This window comes from Heptranchias perlo, chromosome 9 (assembly GCF_035084215.1).
Source record: "Heptranchias perlo isolate sHepPer1 chromosome 9, sHepPer1.hap1, whole genome shotgun sequence".
In the NCBI taxonomy this organism is placed as follows: domain Eukaryota; kingdom Metazoa; phylum Chordata; class Chondrichthyes; order Hexanchiformes; family Hexanchidae; genus Heptranchias; species Heptranchias perlo.
Genome location: NC_090333.1, coordinates 57,768,398 through 57,783,167, shown reverse-complemented (window position 1 = coordinate 57,783,167; position 14,770 = coordinate 57,768,398). Strand labels below are relative to the sequence as shown.

The window sequence follows — 14,770 nt, the reverse complement described above, 5'->3', positions numbered from 1 at the left end:
AACTTCTCGTTTTCTTGACAGGCAAAAGTCCTTCTGTGCTCTTTACCAATAGCCATGATATCAGAATGATTAATTTGATGAAGAAAGAGTACACACGTATTGTGTCTACATTGAAGAACGTGGTGGCCCTGGACGTAGACGTTGAAGCCAATAGGATATATTGGATTGACCTGTACTACAAAAAGATCTATAAGTAAGTGACCCTCTATACAATGCTCATCAAAGCATTGAGATATATTATGCAGAATAACACATATTCTGAAGTATTTTAAGGCAGCAACACAGTCAAAAGTCAAATTTTACCTTGCTTTAAGGCCTGCCTGTCAAAGACCTGAATACTGGTTCAATATCTGACGCCCCTTGCACTTCTGACGCCCCTTGCACTTCTGACGCCCCTTGCACTTCTGACGCCCCTTGCACTTCTGACGCCCCTTGCACTTCTGACGCCCCTTGCACTTCTGACGCCCCTTGCACTTCTGACGCCCCTTGCACTTCTGACGCCCCTTGCACTTCTGACGCCCCTTGCACTTCTGACGCCCCTTGCACTTCTGACGCCCCTTGCACTTCTGACGCCCCTTGCACTTCTGACGCCCCTTGCACTTCTGACGCCCCTTGCACTTCTGACGCCCCTTGCACTTCTGACGCCCCTTGCACTTCTGACGCCCCTTGCACTTCTGACGCCCCTTGCACTTCTGACGCCCCTTGCACTTCTGACGCCCCTTGCACTTCTGACGCCCCTTGCACTTCTGGATAGGATACAAGAAAAGCTTGTCATTGGATAGACAATCCCTCTCAACCAGCCTGAAGCTGCCAGCCTCTTCTTCCGTTGATACTTTGATTGTTATTGCTGCTTTGAACTCTTGTTCCTTCTGAGATGTAGTGCACCTGGGGAAGGCACTTCAGCTTGTGCCGTATGTAATCAAGTGGTATTTGGGAAAGGAGAACAGTTTATTGACCTGGATAGGTATGTTGTATCCTTAAGTATGTACTCCATATGAACAAACAGAACCTGTTTGGATTTCTCAATAGCTTGGTTGGGAGACTCTAGCACGATGATGCATTTCCACAGGTGTCAGACACTTTTCTGAAGAGTGGAGGTGTAAAATCCACAGATAAACATCAGGTTGGCATGAGAATAGGGCTGGTTGTGTGCTGGCTGTGTGTGTGCCTCTCTCCTCCAGTGAAGCAAGACCTCGTAAAATTTACCCCATGTAATATGTGTATGTGTGTGCCTGTGCAAGTGTGTGTGTCAGTCATACTTTGTTACAATTGCAAAATGTATGTTTTGTTTTTAAAAAGAAAGCTAGGCATTTCATCCTGGAACCCGAAATTTACATACAACTTAGTAATTTCAAATTGGGCTAAGGAATTTACAAGCACCTCCCACTACCTGGATCCCCACAGAATAATAACTGTTGTGATTGGTGTTTCTGGTTCAAAACCCCTGTAAGTTGACAAGTTGATCAAATTGCAGCTTCTTTTGAAGATGACGGGTACTTCACATGATGAATCCATTTCAGCCACATGGTTGTGATTTTCAAAGGCTACCACATGTCAAGAACAAACTATTAGGCCATCCGGAAGACTCAGTTCATGTCTTGTCCACCTAAATGATCACCAAATTATCCTGATCCCAAAGCACATGATTCCCAGCTTATTGTTAACCATACCAACAACCTCAGTATTCTATACATACCGTGTAACCAAACTGTACAGTGACTTCACAAAATGGAGACCAGCATTTATGAATCAATTCCTCATCTTTACATTACTAAATCTGGCTTCCTTACCCCAGCGGCAGAATGGTAGACCCTCAAAAAAAACAATAGGTCAATGAAACTGTTGTAGGGTTAAAAGAGATGGATTTAGTAGTATAAACACTAGGAGCCAGCTCAAGGATATAGGTGGGCAAGGCATGAAGTGAGGCTGCCGGATGGCCTAATAGAACAGTGACGACATAAAAGTGCCTTTTGTTGCTTACCTGTCATGTGAAGTGCAAATAGAAAGACCGAGAGCAACCATTTCTCAAGAGCTTACTAAAAGATCTGCAAGAATTTCAGACAAACTTTTTTTTTTACAAAAGCAATGTTGTATGTTGGGCATTGGACTTTTGCGTATCATGCTGTATCGTTTTGCTTCTGTATATTATTCTGCAAATAAATTTTAGCCTTTATTTATTGATCTGAAATCATACCAATTTCCTCTTTCTGAGGCAGCAGGAGAATATAGTGATCTTCGCATGTATTCTCCACTATGTGATTCACTGTGATTTGAGGTTAATTGTTAAACTTGGCCACACTAACCCATACATGGTACAGAATAAAGATGCAGGGTTCCATTTGCAAGGCACGCGTCTGCTTACGGAAACTGCTCTGTAGCTATGTGCACAAGTAAAGGTGTTGGGGAAAAAAAATCCAAATTGTAACACACAGCTGAGGCTAATCCTTTCCTCACCCAATGTCCACACGGCTGAATTTCCCATAAGAGTCACTAGATAACAATCAGGAGCAGGAACTTCAATCTCTCCTTTCACACGGAAAATGAGCCCATTTTAACCTTTTCTCATAACTTAGATTTCCAACATCTGAAATTATCTTAATTGCTCTCCCTGGTTGGTTATATATTTGGAAATGGTTTACAAATAGGCCACAAATACTGCTTTTGGGTTAACTTGGACAGCATTGGAACATTGAACTAAATACTTGTTCCATGATCTGTGTTGCAGTGCCCCATTGGATAAAGCCAGTGATCCAACCGTGCATATCCATCTGATCGAGCATGACCTCCACACTCCCGAGTGCCTGGCAATAGATTGGGTTCACAAAAACATATACTGGACGGACTCTGGCACCAGGTCTATCTCCATGGCGACTGCAGATGGAGCCAGAAGGAAAACCCTCATCAATACTGAGCTCGAGGAGCCCAGAGCCATTTCGGTTGACCCAATACGAGGGTAAGTAACAACCGGTCAATGTAGTGCTGTTGATTTGGGCTGCGTCTTGCTACCGACCTCTCACATACTTTTGGCCCTGTTTAATTAGGTTCATGTATTGGTCTGACTGGGGTAACCCTGCAAAGATCGAGAAAGCTGGGCTGAATGGGGTTGATCGTCAGTCTTTAGTCATGGACAACATTGAATGGCCAAATGGAATCACTTTAGGTAGGTGATGTTACAGCATTGTATTAAACTTTAGTGAAATTGATATAGATTAGGGTGGGGAAGTAAAGCAGAACAGGGCATATGTTCCTACCTTTTATTGAAAGAATGTTCTTAATGTGAACACAAAAATTGTAGTGTAGATATCCAAAACAAGAAGATAAAAGTAATACATCCTTCACAAAGAACTAATGCACAGGTACAGACCCCCATTAGTTAAGGTGACCTATGTATATACGATACAGGATAAGGGGCTGTTCGTAAGAATATAAGTATTTTAAAGAGCTGGAAAAGGTCATTTGGTTGAACAAACCAATCACTTTTTCACAGGACAGCCCCAACAATCTGTCCTCTAACCATATCCCTTAATCCCTTCTATTTGCAGGAATGTATAAAATTGTTTCTTGAGCCCAGATGTACTGTCCACTTCAAAGGCCTTCCCAAGAAACCTAGGTTGGGGTTTTCCACCTGCACTCCAGCCTGTGGTTTTGCCACCGTTCACTTTAATGAGCCACGGAGCACAGCATGGCAGTGTTGAGGCTCTGTTTCACAAGTAAACAATCGTTTAGAAAAAAAATCCAGCTAACTTCCCCTTCTTACTCCTAACTTCCTAATTTTTAACTTGGTTCCCTGATATTTGAATGCTTTGCAATGATTCCTAGACTTGTAGAAAGCAAACTGAGTTAGGTTAAACTGGAGTTGGTCTGACTACCCTTGGCACCTATTGATAAACTCAATGGAAAGGAAAATCAGGAGAGGTGTATAACGGGTGGCTGATTCGATAACGGGTGGCTGTTTTACACTATCACCAGAAGTTAAAATTCTCCCCAATGTGTGTTAGTTTTGGATTTAGACTGGTTTTGACAGGACTGAGTGCATGTTGTCTCTGATGGAAGGAGTTGAGGAGCCTGCGGTGACCCAATGGTTGTATCTGATTGTAGATTTACTGAACCAGCGCCTGTACTGGGTTGACTCCAAACTGCACGAACTGTCCAGCATTGACCTGAATGGTGGCAACAGGAAAACTTTACTGTTCTCAGAGGAGTACCTGGGACACCCTTTTGCACTCACGGTGTTTGAGGTGAGGCAAGAATCTGCAATGTTACGGGAGTGTCGTAGTTGGTGCCAAAGTGATTGCAAAACCCACAATGTATTTACTTTCAATCAGTATCAAAAATGCGTGTGGTCGGTGGGGGGAGCTTCTTTGTATGTTGCCATGTTCTGTGAGGACACAGTGGGATAAAGTTTATTCACAGTCTAAGCAGTTCTTATGCAACTGGGGTAGGCAAGTCTTTATCCCACTGGAGATAAGGCATGGAGCTTACCTGGGGTCAGACTTTGTTTTTCTCTGTCCCTTACCTCTCCCCTGAAGCACTGACTCATGCTGAGGTAATTGTTGACCACTCTCAGTGATCAATATTAGTGTGTGAGCCTGGACAATGGGTACCTGCAGGATATTTGACTGTGGAGAGCATCACAGTCTAGCCCAATCCTGTCCTCACCCAACATCTACATGGATGCACTTTCCAGTAAGTGCCACTTGAACAGCAATGAGAAGCAGGAACCCTGGCTTTCCCTATTTCCTTCCTCACTCCCTATCCCCAACCCAAGGACATTTTCTCGTGCCCCAATGTATTCCTTTTTCCTTTGTACACTGTAGCCTCTCAGAACGCCATTATAGAGTAGAATTGGGTGTATTGATTTCAAATCGCCAGCTTGTAGTGGTGTGGTTCTGTGATCACCTCACTCGCACTGTTTATTTGTGAAATTTAAATAAAATTTGGTGTCACACTGCAGGTTTTTGACATAACAGCGATGGATTTTTTCTGTTGCTTTTGCCTGAATATGAAAGACCAGCACTTCATAAATATGATGGGCACAGACCAGGTTATAATTTAAACATCCGATACTGTGGGTAAGCGCAGTACTTGAGCTGCACTCGAAACATAGTGAGTGTGAGCTGGACATGGTGTGATTCACAGCAGCAGCATCACAAGTACAGTACAAGGTTTAAAATTAGAACTTGGCCTGTACCTGTCAGATCCACGAGGTGCAGGCTTTTAATATTAAAGAAAAGTAACAACCAAAACAATCCAGCACCATAATGCCAGTGTGTTCAGTTTTACAAGTGAGGGGGAGCCAACACAGAGTCACTGATTGCAAGTACAGCAATACATGAACAGGCAGTCGTTCAGCCTAACAAAACCCCACTATTCAAACACATTTGATGTTCCCCCTTCACAGCCATTTGTTTTAGTTGCTTACAGTGTATATAATTATTTTATGTTGCTGTTACAGGACAAGATTTACTGGACTGACATTGAGCACGACACTATTTACTATGCAAATAGATTGACTGGCGGAGACGTAATGTCACTCGCAAATAATCTGAACAATCTACATGATATTGTCATTCTCCATGAACTAAAACAGCCCAAAGGTAACTCCTGTCAGGATCTGCTTACAATCTAATTCTGAAACGTGTACTTAATTGTGAGTCTTTTTTGCGTTTGTCCAGATTTTAAACCTGAAAGTATTTTCTTTCTTTAAATAGTTGTAAACTTTTGTGCACATGGTCTTACACCAAACGGAGGATGCCAGTACCTGTGCTTACCTGCTCCCCAAATCAGCGCCCGCTCGCCAAGATACACATGCGCTTGCCCTGACAACATGGAACTTGCTCAAGACATGAGAAAGTGTTACAGAGGTATGTGTGTCCTTTCTGCTTATGAATTGTAATGGATTCAGCTTTTAAAGTTCTTTTTTCCAGTTCTGCAAGGACAGAATTTCTTCACGTCTCTTGCATATCCAACCCTTGTATCTGGTCCCCGGGGAAATGCTGCCTTGTGCAGTTTAAACTCTTGAATGTTCAAGCTGCAGTTCCAGCTCTAGTTCTGTTTGTTTTCTTTTCAAAACAGCTGGAGGGCCTCCGACTGCGCCCTCGGTGACCAGCGCCAACCCGACTCCAATGCCTGGCACAGCTTCTTCCAGTACGTGGGTCCCTGCCGATAAAACCACCACAGCTGGTGCAACAGTTCTGATTGGTACCACCACTGGAGGCCCACGACGACTATCCCCCATTGATGCCGGCACCACTGATGCAAACAATTCGATCCACAGTAACAGTTCCTCACAGCTATGTAAGTCTTACAATACAAAGCACTTTCAAAAGTTTTTTTGCAGCATGAGCTCCACTGCCAAGAGAGGCAGATGATTTTATCGCAGCCTCCACCATGCGACTCTGAGCAGGCGAGGTGGCCGAGGGTAGGCTGGGAGTGACTGCTGCCCATTCCCTCTTTGATGGCCTAATCATATTCCAACATCACTTGGAGTAGTATTATCACTGCTTCTCAAGGATGCTCCAGTGTCATGGGATGGTAGTTAGACCTCATTTTTGCGTTCTCCCTTTCCCCTCTCTACTCCACTGTCCCATTCTATTAATTATTGTCTTGAAATTTATCTTATCTACCCATCTCTCCTTCCCTCACTACTTGACTTTTGATTCCTCAGCTCTTCTTCTATTTCCTTACCCCCCCGCCATACCTCAAAACTCAAGAACTGTTTACTTGCCTAGCCACTATTTCCTCATTTATCTCCTTTCCTACTCTTCAACCTTGGTGATGATCTACAGAATGGGCCTAAGTTTTTCAAAAATAAAGCTGAAATGAGGCATTCAGCAGTACTGGGGAAATGAAGCCTGAGGCTCCCCTGCACCTTGGACCTGGGCTCTGTTGCTCCTTATGCTGTACTGTTTGTTCATAACAGAATGTTCTAACCTTCAAGCACCAGCTAGTAATATAAACACGGCTTTCTTCTTCCAGCAGCAGACAACCAGGAAAACAGCAAGAAGTCGAGTTCGACTAATGCCATTGTGGGAATTGTCATCCCAATAGGTAGGTGACTGTGGTGATATTTGCATCCCATTTTAAACATGTATCCTGTGCATGTTTTTTGTGTTAGTGCTGAAGAATGGGACACTTTCAATTTTGTCCACATCAACTGCTGCTGGTCAGATATTATACAAGTAGATCCCGGAGCGAAGCCCTTTACACTGCTCCACATTAAAGATTGGTTTCTTACAGCCAATACTAAGAAGAGACTTTATCATCCCATAAGCCTGGGCTGCCTTTGAACCCAGGTCCCAGAGGCAAAAGGCTAGTGACTAACTCGCTGCATCACCCAGCCCCCTTGGGGGGAGAGGGAGGGGGAGGGGGAATACCCTTTTCCTGAGAAGAGAGGATGGTCTAAACCCAGGTTATTCTGCAGCACGAAGTGCAAATTCATGATAGTTGATGGGCAGCAGTCTTTATGGGGCAGGATAAGGCAGCCACTTTTTTTTGGTACTTCCTCCACCTCTAGTGGAATGCTATCACATGGCATTTGAACCAAACGTCATCAGAGGTACGGCCATACTCGCCATTTGATGTCACCTGAGCGCAGGGATTTGAGTGAATTCTCGAGACCAAATGAGTGCTAGAAATGGTGAGCTATCTGTACATCTTCGCCTTCCATTCATGGTGCCCAAACAGCGATTGTTAGTGTAGATATATAACTTGTCTGGATACAAGTGCCTTGAGGAGGCTGGGGACAGTGGAACAAAGATTATTCTGCTTGTGTCATCTACCACCTTAGTAATACTCATAATATTGCCCAAGGATCATCACCAGCCTGCCTTCCCTCACCAGGGCAGATTTGCTGCTCCATATCCCTTTGGCCTCCCTTTACGGCATGACTGGCTGTAGGATGTTAATCAAGAAAGCCTTTCTTCTGTTTTTTTTCTGATTAACAAAAACGTGCAAGGGACTGTTAATGGGAAGTAAGGTTATGTGGGGAATCGTGGGCACAGACCCGTGTCCCATAACTCCGTAGTGCACTGTAGCAGGTTACCTGAGAGTGGCCCTTGACAAAGTTGGGAGCACTCTGCTAGAGTGTTGTCACTCTCGAGGTGGAGGATGTGCAGTGATAATATATTTTTGGATATACATATTCTTATGATGCCATGGCAGTAGAGAGTCCTGTGTTTGTCATGGCATTTGTTAAGTAGTAACATCTTTTTACCATGTGTAGTTGATCAGAAAATTAGAAATACCAAAATTTAAAATGGATAGTGTGATATCAGGTATCCATACATGGGGAAAATAGTCCCCACCTAGCTGCATTTCATCTTCGCCGTCTTTCAAGTTGGCCGAGGCTCCTGCTACAAGCAGGCAGGGCCTACTTTAAATTCAGAAGTCATTGGTGCTGCAATGTGACCGTAACGTGGAGTCAAGGGGTGTCCCGCAATGTGTGGGACCCGATAGTCAAACCACTATGGGAGGCACCGACTGGCCAGAAGAGGCCAAGGTAATTGTTTTAAAATTACTTTGGTGAGAACTCCTGGTGGGCCAGGAGGAGCAGGAGTGCTCCCCCCAGGCCTCACAAGGAAGCCTTGGGCCTCCCTTGTCCGTGGCACCCCCCTCCTTCCGATCGCGGCTGGACAGCCCCCCCTCCCCCAATCACTGATCAAACCAAGGTCACGGAGGTGAAAGGATAGCGTCTACCCCAGACAGTATAACTATCTTGTGTAAACTTAATTTTACTTTCAATTAGTCAAAGTTGTAAGACTGAACCAGTCATTTGAATTGATCACAGTGATGCACCCTAGCTTTGAAGTTTCTTTTCTTCACATGATACATTATCATTGGCTGGTCGATCCCATATTAAATGCAAATTAAAACAACTGAAATTATCAAGACAAGTGTGCGCAATGTATAGAAGGAAGTGTCAGTCTCTTTTTGCTGTCTTTTGGTTGATAAATGATTGTTACTGTGTTTGTTTATCTTAATTCACTAAGATCTGGTCTTTTTTGTTACTTTTTCCAGTGATCATTGGTTTGGTCTGCCTGGGAGGCTTCCTGATCTGGAGGAACTGGAGAAAGAAGAACACAAAGAGTATGAACTTTGATAATCCTGTCTATAGGAAAACTACAGAAGTGGAAGGGGAGGAGACTCACATCGGGAGAAATGGGCAAATTGGCCACGTGTACCCTGCAGTAAGTGTTTCCTTTCTTGTTGGACTGTCAAGCACTGCACTAAACAGTTTTGTCACTTCACTGTGCCCTGCCATTAGACAGTGGGCCCTTCTGCAAACCAGCAGTATTTTGCTGTTAATCTTTTTGTCCCAATGAGAGGGCTGCCAATGCAAGTTACAAATGTGTTTTTTTTAAAAACACACACTAAACTGAGTAGAGCATGTGCTCACGGGCACCTTAAACTTCTGGAATTCTGATATCAAATCGAAATGTGGTTGAAGTGCCGCTGACCGGAGAGTGTGTGACTGAATTCACTGTAACCAGCTGACGTTGTATTCACCGACAGTTACGATGTATGTCCGGCTTGAAATACTCGTGTTTGAATTTGGATGCATTCATCACTGGGACAGAACAATCAAACAAAGAGCTACTCAAATCAATCATTAGAACTGACACCCTCGTCGTCGTTACTTTGAATAACTTCACTGTTTTTGTGCTTCCAACCTTGTTTGATTTTTCCAAATATTTAACATTCCAGCGAAGAAGTTTTCCTTCTTTCCTGGCCTCGTTACTTTTCACTAATTTTCATTCATGTTCTTTTCTTATTTTTGAAGTAACGATCTGGATTTGCCTTCTCTGAGTCATTTTTGCATTGCAAGACTTTTATTTCCATTGCAGTTTCTTACAACCATCTTGCTCCCAGTTGCTATTTTGCTCGCAACAACCATTGTGAGCAGGGTGGGAATTCCTTTGGGGATTCCAGTGTGGCTTCTCGATTTGGAGGAGGAAGAACAGTTCTTGAGGGGAGAAGGCAGGTGTGACTGTACCTCAGGTGTTGCGTATTAGCCCATCTTTACCCCTGGATTTGCACTTACTGGCCCAGACTTTCTTTCCTAGACCTATCAGAGGGGATCCATCATTGATACTTTCACTTCACAAAGGGAGCTGCAAGCAGCTTGTCCCACAAGGACTGCCCTTCCTGTGGACGTGAAGGTTACGACTGCATTAAACTTTTATGCCACAGGATCCTCAAAGGCACCACAGGCTGCCTACAGATATATCAAGCAAACAACAGCCTTATTTGCAGCGAGCAGCATGTTCACTGTTTTCCCTGTGGAAAGGAGGCATCAACTTGACCTAACCTTTCCCTTGTGGCAGGATTCACAAGAATACAGATCATTGTACAGTGCAGAACATTGAACTTAGTGCACTGCCGTCTGTTGGGAGGGTTCACTGGAGTGCCAAATAAGGGAGACGGCCTCACACCCACCTCATGGAACAACAAGTCCCCTTTTCTAGCCATCAAACAAGAGGTTGGGTTCTGCCCCACAGACTCTTTCATGTCTCCACATTGGGTTTCCTTTTGAATCATTTTTGCCTGGAGTTTCCTTCCTTTCCCTCAGCTTGTAACAACCTTAGCAAAGGCCAACAAATATTTAAGATCCATTTTGAACTTTTATAAAGGCTAAAATGGTATTTGCCCCCCTTATACAGCCACTTTTAAGTGGGCAGATTCCTTTAAATTTGAGCTGCTAGGCAGATTTTCCATCTGGCCATTAAGCTAGTTGCTAACGTCCACAAAAAAAACGTTCTTTTCAGGACAAACACACAAAAGGAAGCTATGCTCTTTCAGTCGTATGGTAACACCAGAGACCAATGCTGTGCTGCCTAGACAGCCATTTAGCAAATAAAGCAGGTAGGCAAAAACAAGAAGAACTTTAACATATACAGAGCAAAACCACAGATTGGAGTCTGCACTCTGCACAGAGCGTGTCCTAGCTGGGCCATGGTCGTGACCCATGTCTACATTAAGACAAACTGTGGGCTTCCATGATTGGGTCAGTATATCTGCGCCAACATCTGCCAAAAGCTATAATTACTGTGCAGCATACAGTCCTCTGTTTACGATTGCTGACATTTGTAAGTGTATCCAATACTTATCCTCTAAAGCAAATTGCCAAGTTGGTCTCGTGCTTATGATACTCGCCCATAATGGAAGGCTGCACCATGTCTTCCACATTATTCAGAACAAGAGAGCCGATTCAGTAGAGAGCAGGTGCACAGTTGGTGCAGAGGGAGCTTTAAATGAGGTGAGCAGGCCCTGCCCCAATATCCTTTGGGCCTGCAGTTCAGCATTATTCTGGTTTCAGTGAGCAAAGTGCTTGCACTCACTTTGTGTGCTAGCCTCAAGGCCCCAGATCTGATGCAAAAATGTTTTAAAAAATCACCTAGCACAATTCTATTTGGGTCGGGTTTGCGCTTTTATCCTTGTCCATCCATTTGGATTGGGAGCACAAGAAGCTCCATGCGTGAAGTAGTTCTTAAATTATCTTCATGTGCTTTTCTGCAATATTTACAGTACCTTTTTGTACAGTGTCCATATTAGACACTTCCATTTATCAGAAATTTTCATTTTTATTTTACCTCCAGAAATGCAGCACTGAATCGTCAGCCTAGATTATGTGCTCAAATCCTGAAGTGGGACTTGAACCCATGACCCTGTGACTGAGACGACAGTGCTACCAACTAAGTGTCGTGCAGAGTCCGCCTGTTTTTTTTTCTGGTTTCCTGACTCCCCTCACTTCCACAGAAGTAACTGTCTGTTTTACAAATCTGGGAGGAATTTTCAGTTTGTTTTTAATTAGTTTTTTTAATACTTGCAGTGGCGATTCACCGGTAAAGGATAAAACAATAAGAGGCAGATTTTCCTCTTTTGTGGGAATTTGAGCAAAGTTTTTAAAATAAATTCAATTCCATTTTTAGCATTGTTCATCATATATCAGACATGCTAGATGCTTTAGGTCGGAGGCAATTTAATTTAACCTACTAGTAAAGTGAGAAACATTCATTTGTTTCACTGATTTGATTTGTGTTTTTTTTTGGAATTTAAACATGACAGTCAATTAGAATCAAAGCTTTCTTTTGGTCATACTTATAACCGAGGATTATCAAATCATGGGGGTGAGTCATGGGCTTAACAAATATAAAAATAAAATATAACTTTGCTCCAGAGTTTCTTTTGCGCTGGAACAAAATCAGGTGTGTCCACCAATGTTACTCCATTCTCTGAACAGGTGGACAAAAAGTCACCCCCTCCTTTTTAAGTATGATTTGAATTTCCTCCTTAATTGCATTTTAAAAGAAATTACTCTTTTCTTTCATTGACAGCGTGTTGCACTCAGTATGGAGGACGATGGATTACCCTGAGACATGCTGTGCTGTTCACATCTACTTGACCTGCAGGCGCCCCACTGCTAATGGTGCAGCAGCTGTGACGATCAGGACTGGACGAGCAGTCACCAGATGATGAATTTCTAACATCCGAAAGATGTGTATTTTTATATTGGCAAAATGTTTTATACTTTATAGAAAACAAAAAAAATTGGACTTTTCTTTTGCACTGATGATACTCTGTACTCGTTCTTAGAAAAAAAGACATTGACCGTAAGAGTTAAATTTAAATTCTTTACATTTGTATATAATTGCGATGCCGCACTTGTAAGCATAGCCCCTTCAAAGCTATATTTATAAAGTTTTGTAAATAAACTGATTTGCGCATCACAGTTTAACATTTTACAGAGAGCTCGATTTGTCAAAAGCTCTCCAAAGCTACAGGGGGATAAAAAATAGGTATTTATTTACGGATTTATTTCCTGGATAAACTTGGGTTATGTACATATGAGATGGAGGTAGGAAATATTTTCATGCTGATGCATTTTGCCTTTTCTGTACAGTGAAGCCTTATTTGCATATATGAGACGAGAATGTATTTATAAAATTGGGGAACATGTTCAAGTGGATGCTTGCTCCCTCCTGTGTTTGCCATACAGTGTCTGACTTCAGCAGAGCCTGTTCCTTTTAAGTGGATTCTCCCTCCCTCCTGTGTTTGCTGTACAGTGTCTGACCTCTATGTAACTTGGTCCTTTTCAAAGTTCTACATTGTTTTTTTTTCTTGTAGGTATGTTGCTTGGGTCTAAATATTGCATTTTACAATTTTTTAAAAATGTAACGCTCCTGATGGCTGATTGAGGAAAGGAACAACCTGATATAGTATTGAGCCCACAGAGATAGGAAGGTCCCACACTTGATCTGGGCATGCTATAATTGGCCTCAGTGCCCGTGTGCTGATTGCTCTCCAGTCACGGCTGTTGGAAACTACATGTGAGGACGTCATGTGAGGGTAGAAACGGTGCCGGCTGTAATGGCCTACACGGTTAGGCTCACATGTGAAGAATGGTGGGATGCTAGAAGGTTCTTGGTGCCAGAGGTACCATACCTCAATATCTTCAGGAGACATTGTTGGGGGTGGAAGGGAAATGGGGGAATGTAAAAAGGAAACTGCTGAGATTTAGTGCAGTGTAAAATGTACATATTGGATCTACAGTACAGGTCAAATGAAAAAATCTCTGCCTTTTGAGAAACTAAAAGACTGATTTCCTTAAAAATAGCCAAAGGTTTTATAACAATAAGATGCATTAAAATGTGTTTACTTCTTTTTTCAATTTTGAACCTGATTAAATATTTTTCTGTGAAATGAGCTAGGAATTTATCAAACTTGTTACCTAGTTACCCTGCATATTTGCATATTTGTAACTTATTTGATGTGTGTCAGTTATTGGGGGATTTGGTTGTGTTTGTTTTTTAAAATTTTGCTCGGGGTATATTGTAAACCAGATTTCTACGGTTCGTATTTGTATAAAATTTGCAATTGGTAAACTGTACGTTTCAAAAAATTAAAGCAGTAACCTGGAAAAAGGCTGTTTAACTTTTTGTGGCAATAGTTCATTAAAAAAAATAGTACAAGAATTTGTCTGTTACTTCTCTCCTTACCACTGACTGAAATTGGTGATTCATTGGCCTCGATATTAGGAGGGAGGTGGGTTGGCAGCGGGGGGTCGACTGGGCGCGTGGGTAACGCGCCCAGTGAATCCGGGGTGCTCCGCACGTGATCGCAGCCTAATTGAAGGCACTTACCTTGGCTTCCGGATTTCCTGTTCTAGACCTGCGCAGCGGGCGGACTGCACAGCTGCATCATAGGTTGTCAGCAGGAGGAGTCCTATTTAAAGGGGCATTCCTCCAAAGCTCCTCCTGCAGCAAACCAATTTAGGAGCATGGAGCAGGCCAGAGGCAAGGCTGCTCCAAGGTTTTCTGACTCCTCACTCCAGGTGCTGCTCGATGGGGTGAAGAGTAGGAGGGAAATTTTTTTCCCATCGGATGGGAAGAAGAGTCCTCCCTCCACCACCAAGAAGGCTTGGCTGGAGATGGCCGAGGAGGTCACCAGCAGCGGCAGTGTCCAGAACCTGGGTGCAGTGCAGGAAGAGATTTAATGACCTAACCAGGTCAGCCAAAGTGAGTATACTTACGCATTCTCGCACACTCCGTCTGCCACATCATCTGCACCACCACACAACCCCTTCTGCACTGCCACCACAACGCTCTTGCATCACTCCTCACATCCACTCAACTATCATCCTCACCTTGCCTGCACTTACTCACCGCCCCAATTCCCATTCGAACACTACCACGCAACCCAATCCTCATACAATCTCATGGCTATGTCTCACACGCACCCTCCCATGCATCTCCCTCACGCTCAACTCCAC

General features: G+C 43.3%; 1 protein-coding gene across 3 annotated transcripts in view; it reads left to right on the top strand.

Moving 5' to 3' along the window:
* The window catches only part of lrp8 (low density lipoprotein receptor-related protein 8, apolipoprotein e receptor), an 82,370-nt gene extending 68,450 nt beyond the window's left edge, over positions 1-13,920 (top strand). For 2 of the 3 annotated variants that reach the window (XM_067990540.1, XM_067990538.1), the window contains 10 exons: positions 22-193; positions 2,726-2,953; positions 3,042-3,160; positions 4,099-4,238; positions 5,456-5,597; positions 5,712-5,864; positions 6,076-6,297; positions 6,979-7,050; positions 9,019-9,188; positions 12,336-13,920. In XM_067990540.1, coding sequence (XP_067846641.1) covers positions 22-193; positions 2,726-2,953; positions 3,042-3,160; positions 4,099-4,238; positions 5,456-5,597; positions 5,712-5,864; positions 6,076-6,297; positions 6,979-7,050; positions 9,019-9,188; positions 12,336-12,374 — 1,457 coding nt within the window. In that variant the 3' untranslated portion in view covers positions 12,375-13,920. The remainder of the gene's footprint in view (positions 1-21; positions 194-2,725; positions 2,954-3,041; positions 3,161-4,098; positions 4,239-5,455; positions 5,598-5,711; positions 5,865-6,075; positions 6,298-6,978; positions 7,051-9,018; positions 9,189-12,335) is intronic. The other variant, XM_067990539.1, reaches the window with a different exon arrangement.
* Positions 13,921-14,770: the final 850 nt, after the last annotated feature.